Source organism: Naegleria gruberi (genome assembly GCF_000004985.1).
Source record: "Naegleria gruberi genomic scaffold NAEGRscaffold_70, whole genome shotgun sequence".
NCBI lineage: Eukaryota > Heterolobosea > Eutetramitea > Acrasida > Naegleriidae > Naegleria > Naegleria gruberi.
The window spans coordinates 22,673-41,023 of NW_003163257.1; the positions used below are offsets into that span (position 1 = coordinate 22,673).

Genomic DNA, 18,351 nt, shown 5'->3' on the forward strand with positions numbered 1-18,351 from the left:
AAATAATAAAACACCAATTAACGGTTGGTTTGTTTTTTTTAAATTTTTGGGCGCCAAAGTTTTTATTTAAAATTCCCTTTGCGTTTGTTGTTTGCAAAACAAATTAGCAATTAGAGTAAGTGATTTACACACTAATAATCCTTCTCCAATTTAAATTATATTTAAATAATAATTTTAATAATTAAAAAAGTCCAAAATAATAATAATTTAGAATCTAAAATATGGATCCAATGATTCATCAGTACTGGATTGAGGAAGAGCCAAAACAAGTCCTGCAATACTCTTGTCAACAATAATTTGGCAGGCTAATCTAGAATTTTCATGAACGAATGGGGCATCCTCCAGAATTTCGGCTTCATCTTCACTACATTGTGTTAACTTGTGTTCATGATCGTTAGAAACAATAACATGACATCCAACACAAGCACATTCTCCAAGACAAGTTGAATCAGGAACAAGGTTAATACCAGCTCTTCTAATTGAATCCATTAAAGTTTCTCCAACATAGGCCGGAACTTGGTGGACCTTTCCTTCTCTATCAAAAACTGTAATGTTTACTACCTTATCCATAACGGATGGCTTTTGAGCAGATTCAACATCGTGATTTATTCTTTGGGCATTGACTAGTATCATCCACCATCACAATAATAATATCCAAATAATTATTTTAAATTATTACTAATAACAATTTAATATACCTACCTTGAGCAAATCTGGTGGTACATTTATTAAATTTATGAGCGAAAGAGATGTGGGAATGTTGCTTCAAAGATGAGCTTCTGAAGAGGGAAGTTGCGATTTTTCTTGCATTCATTTTTTTAAATATTATTTTTACATTTGTGATGAATAATACATTGAAATTTATTTAAAATTCTCAAGTTTACTACTTCTTTGTTTTATGAATATCATTAAAGAATATTGTAAATGTTAATTGAAAATAATTGAGATAATTGATTACAATAGAATAACGACAATTTACATAATAAAATTGGAGGGGAATATTTATTGGGATAAGAGTTTAGATAATAATTAAAAGAAATAGGAAATCAAAATTATTAGGGTTTACAGAAATAACCTTATTCGTTTTGTTCACTTAGGGCAGCATATTGATTCTTGCTTTCAAGATCTTGTTGTTCTTCTTCTTCAGACTTCTTAGAAGAGGTTGCTTTCTTATTGGTATTATTGGTATTGTTTGAGAAACCACCTCTGTTAGCTTGTTGATATCTTCTACCACCTCTTGGCTTTGAAGTAGCAGTTTGGAATTCATCTTCTTGGTTAGTTTCACCTTCCTTCTTTTGTTGTGTAGCCTTCTTCTTTGAAGACAAAATATCCAAGTTTGGTTCCAAAGCTTTCAAATCCTTTTCTTTTGGTTCCCAAGGCTTTCCTTCTCCGAAAAGTGAAGGTTTAGCTGGTCTTTGAGATGACTTTGATTCTTCATATCTTGGCTTTGATGAGAAAGATCCAAAAGCTCCACCAGCATTGTTATCTTCTCTTGGTTTACGAGTAGTGTTGTTAGTATTATTCTTCTTGCTACCGAATGGGTTAACATCCAAATCACCACCAGTTCTCCAATTGTCAGCTTTATCAGCAACAGATTGTGGTTGAGTTCTTTCAAAGTTATCATTTCTTCTAAATCCACCTTCTCTTCTATTTCCTCCTCTGAATGAATCTCTATTATCAACAGTGACCTTAGCAGCAGTATCAGGAGAAGCAATATCAATCTTGATGGATCTACCCATGAAATCGCTACCATTGAGACTAATAGCAAGCTTTAAATCTTCAACAGTGTCAAATTCAACATATCCGTAACCCTTTGGACGTTGAGTTTCTTTATCCTTTGGAAGGGAAATATTGATTGGGCTTGATTCACCGAAGAAATCAGACAAATCATCTTTGGTAGCATTGAATGACAAGTTACCAATAAAAGCAACAAATGGTCTTTCAGTTGGTAATTCATTTTGTTGTTGTGGTCTTCTTTCTCTTCTTTCAAATGAAGATGATTCGCTGAAACCAGAAGATGATTTTTGTGGAGCACCTTCAGAGTAGAAAGATGAAGGTTTAACTTTAGATTGGGCACTATTACCCAATTCACGAGAGTAATTGTTTTCTCTGTGTTGACCAAAACCACTGTTATTATTGAATCTACTACCTCCGTGAGAACCTTCATTGTTGGCTCTTAATTCATCAAGAGTAAGACCAGTTGATGTTGTGGAAGCAGCAGTTGGTGTTGTTGTTGTTGGTTCTCCTTCCATTTCTTCAGCCCAGCTGTCAACGGAGCTAGTAGTTAAGAAAGTTTGCAAATCAACGGTATTACCTCTAGCGTTCTTTTTGACTGTCTTCTTTGTCATGATGTAAGTTTGTTATGTGTTAATATTTTTTTAAAAACGGGTTTTTGTTTATTGTGTGCTTCAATTTTTGTAACCAGCAAGCAACAAGCCTTTGAATATTCTCTTCAAAGAAATGAGCTAATTCTGTTCTCATTTCAATTTAGTTGTATCGTCTTGTAATTTATCTCCAAACCATGATCATCTATGCGTTTGTGACTATTAATAAATTAAATTTTAAAATTTACATTCCTTTTTTTTGAAATACATTGTGATGTAAATGTAAAATTATTTAAACTGTTAGACTAAAATATTTTATATATAGATTTAATTAATTTTTTCTCTTACTTATCATTTCAAAAATAAATATTTTGTTGATTTTTATTGTTGGGATGGAAATCTTAATATTTTTCAATTCTTTGACTATTTTGCATTTTACTGGTGGAGTGAACTTGACACTAATAAAAAACCAATGATTTCCACTCTGTTCTGGCCTGTGAAGAAGAGAACATGTGTTGTAAATGTGTTCCGAAAATAGATTTCATCAAAAAAAAATTTCTGGTGTGCAACTTGATCATCATATCGTCATCACGAATTTTTGATTAATTCACTCGCTACAAATAATAATCATCACCACACAATATAAAAAAACATGGCTCAATCACCAGAACAAGCAATTGAACAATTTTTGCTTTTAGGTAAAACTGTGAAGGGAAAATCAGCTGTTAATCTTATCCAACAAGCTATTAACCATCCTAACACATTTGTATTCTCTGAAATGTTAGATCTGAAAGGTATCAAGGAATTAGAGGGAACAGAAAATCAAAAGGATTTAAATACATTAAAGCTTTTCGCTTTTGGAACTTATAGCGAATACAAGGCTAACCCACAAAACTATTCCCAACTCTCTGAAAAGAATTTGAACAAACTTAAACAGCTTTCAATTGTTACACTTGCATCAAAGAGTCGTCTTCTCAAGTATGAAGATTTATTACGTGAGTTGGATATCACTAACGTCAGAGAATTGGAAGATACATTGATCGATTGTATGTATCAAGGATTGTTAGAAGGTAAACTGGATCAAAAGTCAAAGTGGATGGAAGTTTATGAGACAATTGGTAGAGATATCAAATTAGATGATATTGATCAAATGATTTCTGTATTAAAGAACTGGACAGTCGGAGCAAAGGAAATTCTTAAAGGTATCGATGCCAACGTGGAATATGCCAACAAGCAATTCAAGGAACACAATGAACACAAGAAGAAGTATGAAAAGGAAATTGCTAATATTGAAGAATCAATCAAGGCCAGCATTGAAGATGAAAACTCTGGTGGTATGATGAGCATGATGGGTATGATGGGAATGATGGGTGGCAGACCTGCTGGTGGTGCCTCTGCTGGTGGACGTAGAAAGAATAGATAATTTGTAAATTGATCATCATACACGATTCTCCTTGTAGTTTTAAATAAATTATTAAATGTAAATGTATTTTGTATCGTTGATAAGTGGAGGAACTACATGTAGTTCTTTAGTGCTCTTAGAGAAATGAAGAGAGAATAGGCCTAAAAGTTGATCCCACTATTCGAAATTCCTCCGTACAGAATAGTGAATAAATTATTATTAAAATTCAAAAAAATATGTCTTTTTCATTTGGTACCACTTCAAATCAAAATAAGCCTGCAACCACAGGATTTAATTTCGGTACCACAAATAACACTGGAACAACAGGAGGTACTTCAACTGGATTTAACTTCGGAGCACCAACAACAACAGCTAACACACAACCAACAACAGGATTTAACTTTGGTACAACCAATACACAACCAACTCAGCCAACAACTGGAACAACAGGATCAACTGGATTTAATTTTGGTACAACAGGTACAGCAACAAATACACAACCAACTCAGCCAACAACCGGATTTAATTTTGGTACTACAAACACTGTTGCTAATACAAATACTGGATTTAATTTAGGAACTCCTACAAATAATCCAATTGATAATAGTTTCAAAATTATTGAATTAAAGTATAAATCTTCCACTGATACTCCTGACAATCCATATTGTAAATTTATTGTAGGTTTTGATGATTTGAACTTAACAAGTACTAATTTTATTTAACAGCATTTCTTTTATAATGTAGTTGATGATGGGAAGCAACAAGCAACTTTAGAAGCCTTGACGAGAAAATATGCTAGATCTATTAACCCAGAATTATGGAGACAAGCTATGGAAAAAAACCCAGATCCGTCTAGATTAGTTCCAATACCTGCAACATCTTTTAAAGATGTCAAAGACCGTGTGGAAAAACAACAAAAGAGAATTGAATTAATGAACGATTTTTTGAAAGTATTGGATTCTAAAATTTCTGAATGCAAAACTAAACATGAAGCTGATACTATGAGTAGAATTGGTGGTATTAAACAAAGACATACTGATCTATCCCATAGAATTCTTAAAATTCAAAGCAAACTCGAGGTATTGACACAATCAGGTATTGGTATTAGAAATGAAGACATTTCATTGAGAAACAAATTAAATACCTTACAAAGAGAATTACACAAACCAAATCAATTTAGAGGAAGACTTATTGAATTATCTCCTCAAGTCAATTACTATTTACAACAATCTAACTTGTTACTGAATAATAATACTTTAGATGATGAAACTAAAGAAAATGTAAAGAACTTTTTGGAACAACAAACAAATGGATTAAATGAGTTATTGTCCATATTGAAGAAGGATATTAAGGATATTAATTATATCAAGCAACAAGTATCTGCAGATAAACAAAAACGCTCAATAAATTATTAAATAATAAATAATTCGAAAATTATCCTTGACTATATTATGAATTTACATTGGGATTTTTCCTGATTCCTTCAAAACTTTAACTTGGTCTTTAACTCCTTTCAATGTATATCCCTTTTCTAATAAATCAAAGTAAAAAGATACATCTCTTTGACGGTGAGCTCTAACTGATGGTTCAAAATTTACAAGTTTAGAAGCGTCTTGGTCAGCTTCAACAGCAAGACGAACAACACGTTCTACGAAATATTTTCTAGTTAATTGTTTATGTTCAGCACCGTGACTGATTGGTCCAGGTGTTCCGTTGGTATAACTCCAATCCGGTAAATCATGCAAAGCACCTCCTTCATTACCACATCTTCCCATTCCTCTTGCTTTATAAAATTTTTGTCCAGCTCTTTGGTTGAATCGTAAAGCTGTTGTTTTGATAGCCTTTGTTCCGTTCAAGAAAAGCATTTTTTTATTTTCAATTTTTATAATTAAAATTGTTTTGTGATGAGAATTAATTGAATCAGTCAAAATGTTCTCAAATGTGATAAGTATATTTATTTTCTTTAATTCTTAGATAAAGTTCTTATTGGCACTATTTGAATGGAGCAACTTGAGAGACATTCTTCAAATTTTGAACCGCCAAAATTTTTATTCGTTCATTTGTTATTCTTTTTGTATGAAGATGATAGGAATATTTTGTTACGTTCAATAAGAATCAAATATTGTTGTGCAAGACTGATATATCCGTTACAAAGTATTGAAATAATATAATGTTAATTCTCCAATTGGCTTCCTTACTCTGTTCATAGGCGACTTGTGTCGAAATTGTAAAGAAGGCCAACCAAGAGCCGATATTTGGGCAAAACTTGATGCACCTCTTTTAGAAAAATTAAAAAAAAAATACAGAGAAAAGTAAGTCATCATATCACTCGCAATTGATTGCTGAACAAATTTCTTTTGCCATCATAAAAATTTATCATCATCACTTTTAAATTTAAATAATCAGAATGAGCAAGACCGTTAACCTTGTCTTTAAAGACGTTATTCGTAGAAGAAACAAGCAAGCCTTGAACCTTGTCCCAAAGGAACTCCAAGACTCTTTTGTTGAACATTGGGCTAAGTGGTCACACGATAACGTTCCAGCCCCAGAACAAACTATTGACAAGGAATGGGTTATGAAGAAGTATAACATCTCCACTAAGCCAGTCCCAGCTAACGCTTCCCACGTCAAGTTTGCCTCTCCATTCGGTAACGCTGAAGAAGGCCGTATGAACGCTCTCATCAAATACGAAAAGGAATTGCAAAGAGTCTTCAAGTTTGTTGATAATGGTAAATTCCTCCTCGATGTTCACCCAACCTTTACTAACAGAAAGTTCTCCGTCTGGGCTTACTCTGCTTTGTTCTTGCTCGTCCCAATCGGTATCTTTGTTTTGATCTTCAACCAAAATCCACTCTACAAGTCTCTCTTCGAAGGCAGCATCTGGGCTCAAAAGAAGACTGACAAGAAGGCTTGGGACTCTGTTGAAATTGAAACTGTTTTCGATAGTCACTCAAACCTCACTGTTAAGAGAGTTTAAATTTTTGGAACGAATACATCATCGTTTTTAAATAACTAAAATGTAACACGTACTTCTTCCGTTTGGGTCATGAACAATAAAAATGACGCTTAGGGTCAATTTGTCTTTAAACCTTGTACTTTATCTTTTTGAAAACAAGAACAATAGTTTCCATACAATCTTTGAAAAGATCAAAGATAATCTTGTTTTTCAATTATTGAAATAGTCAATTACAAAAAGCCCAAATTATTTTTGGTTTAATTTATTTCAACAAAGCAGAAACACCAGCCTTTTCTTCGAGGAGTTCCTTAATGGAGAGGTCAATCTTATTTTGAGAGAAAGCATCAATCTTCAAATCCTTGACAATTTCATACTTGCCATTACCAGTACAAACGATTGGATATGAAGTATAAACACCAGGCTTAATACCGTATGAACCGTCAGATGGAACAGCCATACTCACCCATTCACCGTTGCTTCCCAAAGACCAATCACGCATGTGCTTAATAGCAGCATCGGCAGCAGAAGCAGCAGATGATGAACCACGAGCATTAATGATGGCAGCACCACGTTGTTGTACAGTTGGAATGAATTCAGATTCAACCCAAGTCTTTTCAACCTTGGAAGAAACTTGAACACCATCAACCAAAGCATATGAAAGATCTGGATATTGAGTAGCAGAGTGGTTACCCCAAATAGCGAATTTAGACAATGAACGGACTGGAACCTTCAACTTGTTAGCAACTTGAGCCAATGCACGATCATGATCCAAACGAGTCATGGCAGAGAATTGCTTTGGATCAATATTGGAAGCATTTGAAGCAGCAATCAAAGCATTAGTATTGGCTGGATTACCAACAACCAAAGTCAAATTGTTACTCTTAGCATGCTTACCGAGGGCTTTACCTTGAGTTTGGAAGATCTTGGCATTTTCCAAAAGCAAATCCTTTCTTTCCATACCCTTTGAACGTGGCTTGGCACCAACGAGCAATGTATATTCAACATCTTTGAAACCTTCAGCCAAATCACTGGTGGCAGTGATACCTCTGACCAATGGGAAGGCACAGTCTTGCAATTCCATAACAACACCTTCAACAACCTTCATTGAGTCTGGAATATCAATCAAAACAATGTGAACTGGTTGATCCTTGCCCAACATTTCACCACTAGCAATTCTTGGAATCAATGAGTAAGCAATTTGACCAGCAGCACCAGTAATAGCAACACGGACAACTGGCTTCTTTTGCATGAATCCGACATCTTGGTATCCTTGATAAGAAAGTTTACCACCCTAAATATTATTTAAATCATGTAGAGGATCAGTAAAATCCAAAATTATTGTTGTTGTTTGTGATTATTTGTTTTCATCAAATTATTGTTATTATAATAAATTCATGTTGATAAATCTCCAAACTTTCTAAATATTAATACGTACAACTCTGGAAGCAAGTCTCATGACGTGAGCAAAGTCTTCTTCAGACTTGACTGTCGAAGCGACGAAAGCCAATTCCTTGGTAACTTCAAATTCGTTATTTGTGTTAGTCAAGATGGATTGAATGGCTTCTTCCATAGCAGCTTGTCTACCATCAGTAACATCGGCATAAGCACGAGTTTGGATAGATTTATTGATGAGGGAGGATGATGTGAATTTGTTAGCCTTCAACAAACGGGCAGTCTTGCTCAACATTTTTATATTTTTTTCGTGTTGCTTACAACGCAGCGTTTTTTATTTTTATTCGCTTCTGCTGGTGGAAAAATTGTCAAGCTGCCACTATCATCAATTAAAAAATCCGAAGTTTAGTATTTGCTGTGTTGATGATGACCGTGGTCATTGAGGATGTTTTACTTGGATTAAAAATAAGAAATGTAGTGATTAGGAGTTAATAGTGTGGGGAAATAGATTTCATTTTCAATCAAAAGAATCACTCCGATCAGTGTAAATTGTATTTAATATTAAAAAGAATTATAGATTTAATACCTTACTAAATAACACATTATTGCAAATAATATTCAAATAAAGTTCCAATTAATAAGAATCATTTCACCACTTAATACTTTGACTTCTTGCTTCACGGTTTTTGTTGAATTTTGTTGATTAAAAAAATGTCATCAAGTGATTCTGAAGCTACCACCAATAACACCACTACTAGTGATTCTCTCAAACCGTCTACTCCTCATTATACTTCCAAATTCTCATCACTCTCTGGATTTGGTATGAAAATTTTGGGAAAGTACGGATTTCAAGCTGGTGAAGGATTGGGAAAGAACAAGGATGGCATCAAGGATCATGTAACTACTTCTAAAAAGTATCATCAAACAGGTATTGGTATTGGTTCTGAAAAGGAAAAGAAACCAAATTATTGGTGGGAAAACTCTTATAATCAAATGTTGGATAATATTGCCAAGAAGAAATCTACTTCCGATTCTGATTCAAGCAGTGATTCATCTGATGAGGAAGAAAAGAAAAAGAAGGAAAAGAAGGAAAAGAAGGAAAAAAAGAAGGAGAAGAAGGAAAAAAAGGAAAAGAAAGAGGAATCCGAAGAAAAATCCGACAAGAAGAAGAAGGAAAAGAAAGAAAAGAAAGAAAAGAAGAGTAAGAAGAGATCCAAAGAAGATTCTTCTGATAGTGACTCTAATTCATCAAATGAAGAAAAAACAAGCAAAAAGACTAAACATTGCACAGTAGAAGGATCTTCAGTTTTACAACCAGAATTTTTCAAAGAATGTGAAGGAAGAACTTTGAAGAAATACAGACAAGAGGGTAAAGAATCCAGAGCTAAGAAACACGAAGATGAATTAATTGCAAAATTGAAGGAAGCCAAAGAGAAAATGGATGCTTTCAATCAACAAAGAAAATTCAAACATGTTGTTACTGAGAAGAGAAAGGTTCAACAAAACAAGGTCAAAGTTTATAGAGATTTTGAAGATTAATATTTATGAAATATTTGACATTGGATGCTGTTTGAAAATCAGCCTTTCAGCTCCTTGCTCTTGATATTCATCAAGTTTCATCCAATACGTACTATTATTATAATTATTGATTAAGAGAGATTTTCCACCCATCCAAGCAGAGTTCTCATGATTACTTTCACCAGTAACATTAATTAATGAGCCTGAAGGTGAAATTTTTCTAATTTCATTTTCGAGTCTTGTGTTGAATCCTTTAAATAAAGTATTTCCACCACAAACAAACACATTACTTATTAATTCTGCTTGTTGCTCTTTGGAAAATTCCTGTAATGTGTTTTCCAATATCTCAGCAAGACCTATTTGATCTCTTCCAGCAATTAATGGTTGGAAAACAATTTCTGGAATACGAATTCTTTCAACTGTCAATCTTAACCCAGTATTATCTGACATGTTCTTACTTTTCTTATATTGAGAAATGAAATGTGACTTGACATAGTCAGTCCTCTTCTCACCGAAATGTTTCATTTCTACTTTGTGGATGAGATTTGTTAAATCATTAACTTCAGAAGTAGCTTTCTTTACCTTCTTGGCATCAACAACTTCTTCCTTAGTGGAGGATTTCTTCTTTTTTTTCTTCTTTTTCTTATCAGTATCGTATAAACTCCAATCATCAAAGGTTTCATCTTCTGCATCATGAATTTCAGCTGCAATTTTGGATTTTTGTCTTTGCTTTGAGGCAGCTGATCTTTTGCTCTTAAGGGTGTGATCTTTGCTTTGTGAAGAAAGTTCAAATTGCATTTTTTGTAATTTGAATTGAAGTTGAGCCAATTCGTTCCTCTTGGTTTCTAACCATTTTTCACACTCAGATAAGTTTTTAAACTCAGGAATTGGGTGTTCATCAGGTTTAATTTCTGCTGTTAATTGTGCTGCAGCTTCTTTTGCTTTTAAAAATTCCTCATATTGCAACTTATTGTTGAAAATTCTAACAGTGCTATTTTCATAAAATTCCTTGTCTTCTGATAGTTTTTGCAATACAGAATGATAATCATCAGAAACCTGACAATAGTTGACTTTTAAGAATTCTGCCTTTGTTACAGACAAGGAAGGTATTCCCAAAACGTCATAAATAGGAATAAAATATTTAGAATCTGTCCCAATATTTGGATATTTCAATTGCATTGTCTTTAAGAGTAAATCAGTGGCATGAAAACCTCCTAAATTTAATCTTTTACAACTATTCCACTGGACTGTACCATTTAGTATTGGTATCACGTGAGTAGAGTGAAAACCAGATCTAATAATTAATGAATTTACATTGGAATAATTCAATGATTTTTCTGTACAAGATTGATGCAAACTTAATAAAGCATCAATAGATAAATTAATAGCAGGTATTCCATAACATTCGAATAATATTTCAAGAGTAGATTGTCTTGTAAATGCAGGATTTAAAATAGATTCAGTAATTACTAATGGAATATCTTTTAAACTAATGTCACTAGCTGTTGAAAATCCCAATTTATAGAATATATAATCCATCACTTGTTCAAAATATTCAAAACTTGTTACTAAATCATTATCAAAAGGAGATCTTGCATTATATCTTAAATAATCAAAAGGATGTAAATCATTTCCAACTAAATATCCTCCATTATGAAGTACTAATTTATCATCATCGGAAACAAAATCCAAATTTTTAATCTCACTCGCTTTTAACTTGGCACACAATGGCCTAAAATTGAGAACAGGTTCATCCATTGAAGACCAACCAGCCCTACAATGATAACTTCCATTATCAATAATAATTCCTAAAGGATGATTTTCATCGGTACTCATTGATGGCACCGGATGAATCTTTTCAATTTTATGCAAGTCTTCATCTTCCTCTATGGTTTCAAAGTAATTTTTCATTTGCATCATCATCACGGAACAGCAAATTTGCTACAGTGTAATTGGAGGAGATGATGTACAGATAAATTTTTTAATTTGGTTTTTCCGAATCAAAATGTTGTTAAACTTTTAATATTTAATATTTTAATTTAATACAATGGATAATACTCTTATAATATTGTTATCTTACAATTTCTTCAGGAAATATTTAATGTTTTTTTATGGATAACTGCAAATTCAAAATTTAAAAAATGTCTACAAACCAAAATCAATCACTCAACCAATATGATGGTCATATTGTTGTTTTCGGAGCTTCTGCACCAAAGCCTGGTGAACCATTATATGAATTGAGTGTAGAACTTGGTGATAAATTGGGAAGAGAAGGTTATTCTGTTTGCACTGGAGGGTAAATTTCGTCACAATCAATTTTATTCTAACATTTCATATGCTAATATTAATTTAAATTGATAATGTAATGACAATATGTATTGATAATATAGATATGGTGGAACTATGGAAGGAGTTTCTAAAGGAGCTGCTTCTCATCCAGTTGATGTAAAGGGTGTCATTAGTAGTAAAACATTCTACAAGAGAACTGAACAGGGAAATAAATACTTGACCACCACTCAAGATACCAATGATTTGTATGGAAGAATTAAGGGATTGACTGATTCTGGAAGTTATATAGTAGTTCTTCCAGGAAGTCTTGGAACAGCTGCTGAATTGATGATTGCTTGGAATTTGTACTATATCAATGAACATTTCCCTGCTACTGAAGATCCAGTGAAGAAGATTTTCGTCTTTAGAGGTAAGGATATTGAATTAAAACTTGGAAAACTTAATGTATTCATATTTACAGACCCATGGGAAAAGATTATCAAATTTATTTCAACTGAATTGAATTCATCACCTAAATATTTGAAATGGTAAGTTGTATATTATTTGAAAAGGATGATAACTTGCATTAGTTTCCATTTTGTTGATACTGTTGATGAAATTATTCAAGCATTGAATCAGAAATAAACCAATCTTCAAATAGATCAGTAAATTTTGTAAAACCATGTTAATAGTTTAGGTTGTAACCTGCTTTCTCGGCCTTCTTCAACCAACGTTCACTCTCTGATGCATTCTTTGGAACTCCTTTACAACCATCACGTAACATTTCACCAACTAAGTGCATTGCATTTGCTTCATTTTGATTGGCAGCTTTTAGTAAGTATTCATAAGCTTTCGAGTATTCCTTATTTTCTAATAGTATTAATCCAGTCATATATTGAGCTGATTTGTGTCCCATATCTGCTGCTTTAGTAAACCATTCCAAAGCTTTCTCTTTATCGATTGGCACTCCCAATCCCATTTCATATATGGACCCAAGTCTGAAACAAGATTCAGAATTCTGTGATAATTCGAAAAGTTCCCTTGCTTTCTTATAATTCTGAACTACTCCTGTGCCATTAAGATACATCCAACCAAGCCAATGTCTTGATTCCGGAAGATTATACTCACTTGCCTTAGTCAACCATTCCAAACTCTTTTCATAATCTTTCTGAAAGAGGTAAATCTTTCCTACCATTTCTTTTGCTCGTGGAATATCTCTTTCAACACTTGATGCAGCTTTGAGAGCCCATTGTAAAGCCTCCATAACATTTAGCTCACATCCTTGACCTGCAATATACAGACTGGCAACTTCAAATGCAGAGAGAGGAATTCCACTATTGGCTGCATCAACAAACCATTCCATTGATTTTTTGTAATCAATGTCAACTCCAAGACCTTCTTTATAACAATATCCAACCAAATGTTTCCCCTTATTGTAACCCAATTTTGCTGATTTCAAATAACAATCAAATGCTTCTTTGTGATTGATTCTTCCACCAAGACCTAATACTAAGAATTCTCCCAAATTGAAAAGGGCTCTCGGATTTTCATTCATTGCTTCTTGTTTAATATGATCTATGATGAGTGGAGGTATGACAACAGTGTCTCCTTTTTTCCTAAGAGTAATGAGTCTTTCAGCAAAGGTTAGCTCGTCTTCAAATTTCAAATTTGTTTGAAGGATGGTTATTTCATCATGATTATTAGTACTGCAAATCCGACTGGCTGTACTGAACACCCTTAATGAAGAATTAGTGGCCGATATTGTTCTATAATTTTTCCTTATACTTGGAAAGGTCGTCGGTAATTTGATACTTTTTGAAATAATACTATTCAAGTGCTTGAAGAATGTTTGTTGTTTCATTTTTTATATGTTAATAATAGATATTGACAACACTATTTATTCAATTTATTGTTTTTTTATTATTGATGTACATCATCCTTAATATGTAAATATGGAAGCTCCCTTTTATGGACGAATAGGTGAATGCATCAGACAAATACAAAGGGGCCTAACTTTTTATCTCATCTAGATGATGGATGTGGAAAACAGAGAACCATTTTATAAGTTTAATATTATTTAAATGTGCTTTACAGCCTTTATGATGAGCAAGTAAAGTCCAGATGCATTGATTCTTATATGACAATCTCCAGTAAGATTTTTTGGAACCTCTTTCATAGCTGTAACAAGACTTCCTTTAGCACTATCTGTAGGTTCTTTAACACACTCTACCAAAGAAAGGTATTCCATTAGGGAAACAACTTTGATATTTGAGAAGGTATGAAGAACTCTCAAATTATAGTCAGTACATTGATTCGTTGCAGTGAAACACATTGGTGCATAGATTACTAATGCTCTTGGGTTATACATGAACAATGAATAGTAAGAGTCTAATCCTTGATTAGTTATGAATACATCCATTACTGTGAAAAGTCTTATTTGCTGAACAACAGTCATATCGTCCAATTTCAAGTTCAAAATTCTAATACTTTCATATCTGTCATCAGGAATTCTGTGAGAGTTGACTTGCTGTAAAATGTCCTTGGCCAATCCACTTAAGTAGTCAGTCAATTTATCAGCATTCACAATACTTTCTTTCTTGGAAGAATTAAGTATACCAATAATCAAAATCTTCTTTCTTCCTTCAAAGTAGCTTCTTGGAGGTACATATCCCATTCCATTCAAAACGTAATCTCTGAAAACTGGAATCAAGTGATGTCTCTTTTCAGGTGATAGGAAATAAGAGTCAGGAGAACCTACAACCAAACTTGAAAAACAAGTGTCCAATTCCTCACCTTCCTTATCCAACGGTTTGGATTGAGCATTTCTCAATTGTCTACATGGAGCAAAATCAACATAGGTACCCTTCTCGTCATTATCACAAACTTGAAGAGGAAGACTAGATGAAACAAATGATCCAAAATCAATTGAAAGGTCTTCAGCCATAGATGCCTTTTCTAATTGTGCTCTAGAGAATTTACCAGTTCCATCATTGTGAACATCATCTAGGAACAAAATATTATTGTCATAATTTACAAACTCGTAATCGGCCATCTGATTAAACATTGGCAAGTAGTTGTTCATAACAAGTGATCCAACTTCTTCAGCATTATGTCTGAAAAATCCAAATGTTGGAGTGGAGACCCATTTGAAATTCTTGGCTAATGTAATTGTGGTTGGATGAATTTTCTCAGGAGTCAAGTTTTCAGAGCCCTTATATAAAACAGATTTTGGAGGTGGTGCTATCTTTAACTTGAATTTGGCTGGAGAAAACTCTTCATTGTAAACAGAAGATGTAAAAACCCAAGGCCTTTCATTTGTTTCCAAAGGTTTGTTTGTGTAAATAATCCACTCTCCTTTTCTATTCAAACAGATATTTTCAAATCTGCAGGTTGTAAATTGAACATCAGTCTTTTTAACACTATCCATATCCACATCATTCCTGATGCAATTGTCTTTACTCTCAAACATGTAACTAATAGCAGATAGAGTTGATTTAGGAATTGTTGATACATCAATTCTTGCCTTAATTTCATTTTCCTTGTCAATGTAAAATCCAGGTTCACTCTTTTCTGGGCCCCTAGAAATAGATATCAAAGGTTGTGATATATCTGACTCTGATACACTAGTTAATCTCTTGTCGGAAGTAAATGTTTCCATAATCGAAGGAACTTTGGGAGGATTATATCTGCTCAAAAGAGGGAAGGCAGTTTTACTAGAACCTGATTTCAAGCCACCAAAGAACACTCCCTTGATTTTAGATAAGGCTGTTGTTGGTTGAATGGTGTTCTTTCTCAACAAGGACAGCTTTTCCTTTGAATCTGATAATTCCTTATTAATGGATTCTTGGAATTGAGAATGATGGTGTTGGTCCAAATGCTCAAAAGAAGAACTAATATCCCTTTCAAAATCCTGTCTTTCAGCAACGCTACTGAAAAAGTACAGCAACATATTTAAGAAGAAAATCAACAATGAAATATAAAAAACAACCTTGATGAAGAATACGATGGATCGTTTAGGTTGTAGGGCCTTAAATGTTTGTCCATTGTGATTAGCATTTGATGAATTGAGGGACTGGAAATGCAGTGATGACGTATGATTTGGTAGCGAATGATTAAGGGTTACACCAAATGGTGTTGAGGTGGATGGTTTGTTACTTGAATCAAGCAGAGGTCCCTCCGAAGAGAACATTTTTTTTAATATTGATATCTTAAACGAATATCTAGCATCGCTCTCTCTATTGTTCTGGAGCAACTTACTTGAAATTACGTCATTTCCGTAATATCACCAATATGGTTATTAGAAAAAGCAAAAACCAAAGCATTAATCACATACTGTTACAATGAATTTCCTCTTAAAAGTGGATTTAGTAATTTGAAAAAAATGTCAGAAAGTGAAGAGCCAACAGCATTTTGCATTTTAGATGATCACATCAAGTCGGAAGAACTAATACAAAACTATACAACTATTCGAAATGAAATGTTGGAAATTGAGAGGAATAAGCTTTTGCTTGTTGTGATTGGTTGCTTGAGAGATACAAATAATAACTTTACAAGATTTCAAATGGCATGTTATGACAAGTCGTGTGGGAAATTCGTCACTGTTTGCTCTTTATCAGTCGGATTTACACAAGAACTAAAACAAGAGATCTCAGAAAGATTATCCAAACTCATAATACCAAGTCCAAGTGCTAATGTTATTTTCAATGAAAAACAGCCAGCTCAGGTTTGGTTTGCCAATTACAGTTTGGGAAGTAAAAGCTGCTGATGTTGGGTTATCAACTGTTCATATGGCTGGACATGGATTGATAAAGGAGGGAGCAGGCTTTGCACTTAGATTTCCAATGTTTAACAAAGAGAGGCCATTCAGGAAACCAAAGGATATTACCACTGTTGATGATATAATTAAAATGTATCATCGACAAGCTATACTATTCTAAACTTCCTCTTCATAATCAGTTTCTTCGCTTATTTCAATATAATCATTTTGAACAGATCGTATTTCTTCTCTACATTGTGTGAATTCTATTTCTTCTGCTCCTTCCTCAAGATACCTGTGTACGAATGATCTTTCAGAGTATAATTCATCAAAATTTTTCTCGATTCTGGAAAAAGTTTGGCTTATGCTGGTGGAGTTTGACAACATGTTAACATCCCTATCTCTGTAACAAATATTTCCACCAGGAATATTCGACAGAGGACCATCATGAATTCCACATTTAAAACCAGCTGGGCACCAGTCAACAAATTTAATTTCTCTGGATGTCTTGATCTTGGCTATGGCAGAGCTAACATGTCTAATGCAAATATCCCCTCTGTATTGGACAGTGCACACCATGAATTTGCCGTCCATTAAATTGCAATTAGTCATCACTGAATATTTATCCATAAAACAACTTTCAGTAAGCTCAGTAATAGTTGGTTTCTCATAACTACAGAAAACAAATTCCTTAGGGTACAAAGGACTCATTGAATTGATAAGATATTTAACAGGCGGGTACGGGACAAGATTTGTCATTATTTCAGAAATAGATGAATTCAAACTTCCTTCTCTCCTTACTGATATTGTAGCCGAGGAGATTGCATTTGCAATAATTTCATTCAAATCTGTCATCTTTGGGTGCTCTACATTCAGCTTGTTTTTACAAATGTCAATTAAAGCTTCATTTTCCACAATAACTGAAGCATCCGAATACTCACGAATGGAATTCATTCCAAATAGGACATTGTATGATTCCACACATGAAGATACAGAACTTGGTGAAGCTAAAATATCAAAACTTAATTTACACTTTTTCTCAAACCCTGGTGCTAGTCTCTCCATCAATAAATCTCTAAAACCAGAGCCAGTTCCTCCATTAAGAGATGAGGTTATTAAGAAACCCTGTAATGCGTCACATTCTTCAACCATTTTCTCAATTCTTTCCAAACAATTTTCCAAAACTAAATTTCCTCCAACTCCTCTTCCTTTAGCAAAATTATTGGCCGTATTTTCATTGCCACTAATTAAACTCTCACCATCATAAATATTATTATTTCCTGATCTGATTTTATCAATAATTTCAGAATCCAAATCAACGAATAATGCTCTTGCTCTCATCGTTCCGTCCATTGACTCGGAAAAGAAATATTTATCAGCTGCAGAATGATTGTGAATTTTAGCACCAGTTGAAGAATCAATTCCATGTTCCAAACACAATAAATCCCAACAAGTGTTTCCGATCTGAGAGCCTGCTTGTCCAATATGAATAGAAATTATTTCTCTCATTTTCTTGGTTGGCTTATTTTTTGTCAATTTTTAATTGAAAATTCAGGATTGTTTTACAATGATATTTCTGAATCATTTATTTTACATTCATTATTATTGTAAACATAAGTAAATTATTTTCATTTTCTTTGGAGCTCCGATATATCTTAATATGAGATAATTCCGTCGGGATTTATCAGTAATCAACTCCAGAACTCCAGATGCTTACGTTTATTACTACTGTGAG

General features: G+C 33.5%; 13 protein-coding genes across 13 annotated transcripts; 6 read left to right on the plus strand and 7 right to left on the minus strand.

Annotated features, from left to right (window-relative positions):
* Window positions 1-155: 155 nt before the first annotated feature.
* NAEGRDRAFT_81802 (ferredoxin) lies at window positions 156-570 on the minus strand (the record flags this gene model as incomplete). Its single annotated transcript, XM_002670510.1, has 1 exon — window positions 156-570. The coding sequence occupies one exon, from the start codon at window positions 568-570 to the stop codon at window positions 208-210; it is 363 nt and encodes a 120-aa protein (XP_002670556.1). The 3' UTR covers window positions 156-207.
* A 407-nt stretch (window positions 571-977) lies between these two features.
* NAEGRDRAFT_59660 (uncharacterized protein) lies at window positions 978-2,348 on the minus strand (the record flags this gene model as incomplete). Its single annotated transcript, XM_002670511.1, has 1 exon — window positions 978-2,348. The coding sequence occupies one exon, from the start codon at window positions 2,346-2,348 to the stop codon at window positions 1,077-1,079; it is 1,272 nt and encodes a 423-aa protein (XP_002670557.1). The 3' UTR covers window positions 978-1,076.
* Window positions 2,349-2,885: 537 nt separating this feature from the next.
* NAEGRDRAFT_81804 (uncharacterized protein) lies at window positions 2,886-3,813 on the plus strand. Its single transcript, XM_002670456.1, has one exon. It carries the CDS (start codon window positions 2,977-2,979, stop codon window positions 3,745-3,747), a length of 771 nt encoding a protein of 256 aa, XP_002670502.1. The 5' UTR covers window positions 2,886-2,976; the 3' UTR covers window positions 3,748-3,813.
* Window positions 3,814-3,962: 149 nt separating this feature from the next.
* Window positions 3,963-5,141, plus strand: NAEGRDRAFT_74425 (uncharacterized protein; the record flags this gene model as incomplete). Its single annotated transcript, XM_002670457.1, has 2 exons — window positions 3,963-4,403; window positions 4,452-5,141. 2 exons carry the CDS (start codon window positions 3,963-3,965, stop codon window positions 5,139-5,141), a joined length of 1,131 nt encoding a protein of 376 aa, XP_002670503.1.
* An 11-nt stretch (window positions 5,142-5,152) lies between these two features.
* On the minus strand, window positions 5,153-5,591 carry NAEGRDRAFT_81805 (uncharacterized protein; the record flags this gene model as incomplete). Its single annotated transcript, XM_002670512.1, has 1 exon — window positions 5,153-5,591. One exon carries the CDS (start codon window positions 5,589-5,591, stop codon window positions 5,184-5,186), a length of 408 nt encoding a protein of 135 aa, XP_002670558.1. The 3' UTR covers window positions 5,153-5,183.
* Window positions 5,592-6,132: 541 nt separating this feature from the next.
* Window positions 6,133-6,814, plus strand: NAEGRDRAFT_81806 (uncharacterized protein). Its single transcript, XM_002670458.1, has one exon. The coding sequence runs from the start codon at window positions 6,134-6,136 to the stop codon at window positions 6,701-6,703; it is 570 nt and encodes a 189-aa protein (XP_002670504.1). The 5' UTR covers window position 6,133; the 3' UTR covers window positions 6,704-6,814.
* Window positions 6,815-6,944: 130 nt separating this feature from the next.
* On the minus strand, window positions 6,945-7,931 carry NAEGRDRAFT_60960 (uncharacterized protein; the record flags this gene model as incomplete). Its single annotated transcript, XM_002670513.1, has 1 exon — window positions 6,945-7,931. One exon carries the CDS (start codon window positions 7,929-7,931, stop codon window positions 6,945-6,947), a length of 987 nt encoding a protein of 328 aa, XP_002670559.1.
* Window positions 7,932-8,785: 854 nt separating this feature from the next.
* Window positions 8,786-9,862, plus strand: NAEGRDRAFT_59663 (uncharacterized protein; the record flags this gene model as incomplete). Its single annotated transcript, XM_002670459.1, has 1 exon — window positions 8,786-9,862. One exon carries the CDS (start codon window positions 8,786-8,788, stop codon window positions 9,611-9,613), a length of 828 nt encoding a protein of 275 aa, XP_002670505.1. The 3' UTR covers window positions 9,614-9,862.
* A 2,133-nt stretch (window positions 9,863-11,995) lies between these two features.
* Window positions 11,996-12,412, plus strand: NAEGRDRAFT_74430 (uncharacterized protein; the record flags this gene model as incomplete). Its single annotated transcript, XM_002670460.1, has 1 exon — window positions 11,996-12,412. One exon carries the CDS (start codon window positions 11,996-11,998, stop codon window positions 12,410-12,412), a length of 417 nt encoding a protein of 138 aa, XP_002670506.1.
* A 133-nt stretch (window positions 12,413-12,545) lies between these two features.
* Window positions 12,546-13,721, minus strand: NAEGRDRAFT_53456 (uncharacterized protein; the record flags this gene model as incomplete). Its single annotated transcript, XM_002670514.1, has 1 exon — window positions 12,546-13,721. One exon carries the CDS (start codon window positions 13,719-13,721, stop codon window positions 12,546-12,548), a length of 1,176 nt encoding a protein of 391 aa, XP_002670560.1.
* Window positions 13,722-13,937: 216 nt separating this feature from the next.
* Window positions 13,938-16,049, minus strand: NAEGRDRAFT_74432 (uncharacterized protein; the record flags this gene model as incomplete). Its single annotated transcript, XM_002670515.1, has 1 exon — window positions 13,938-16,049. The coding sequence occupies one exon, from the start codon at window positions 16,047-16,049 to the stop codon at window positions 13,938-13,940; it is 2,112 nt and encodes a 703-aa protein (XP_002670561.1).
* A 192-nt stretch (window positions 16,050-16,241) lies between these two features.
* NAEGRDRAFT_74433 (uncharacterized protein) lies at window positions 16,242-16,625 on the plus strand (the record flags this gene model as incomplete). Its single annotated transcript, XM_002670461.1, has 1 exon — window positions 16,242-16,625. The coding sequence occupies one exon, from the start codon at window positions 16,242-16,244 to the stop codon at window positions 16,623-16,625; it is 384 nt and encodes a 127-aa protein (XP_002670507.1).
* Window positions 16,626-16,793: 168 nt separating this feature from the next.
* On the minus strand, window positions 16,794-18,125 carry NAEGRDRAFT_60961 (alpha-tubulin; the record flags this gene model as incomplete). The annotated part of the gene is made up of 1 exon (XM_002670516.1): window positions 16,794-18,125. One exon carries the CDS (start codon window positions 18,123-18,125, stop codon window positions 16,794-16,796), a length of 1,332 nt encoding a protein of 443 aa, XP_002670562.1.
* Between the last annotated feature and the right edge of the window lie 226 nt (window positions 18,126-18,351).

What these genes read in the sequence shown, in the direction of transcription:
- NAEGRDRAFT_81804 (XM_002670456.1), top strand. Translation starts at nt 2,977, where the DNA reads ATGGCTCAATCACCAGAACAAGCAATTGAACAATTTTTGCTTTTAGGT.
- NAEGRDRAFT_81806 (XM_002670458.1), top strand. Translation starts at nt 6,134, where the DNA reads ATGAGCAAGACCGTTAACCTTGTCTTTAAAGACGTTATTCGTAGAAGA.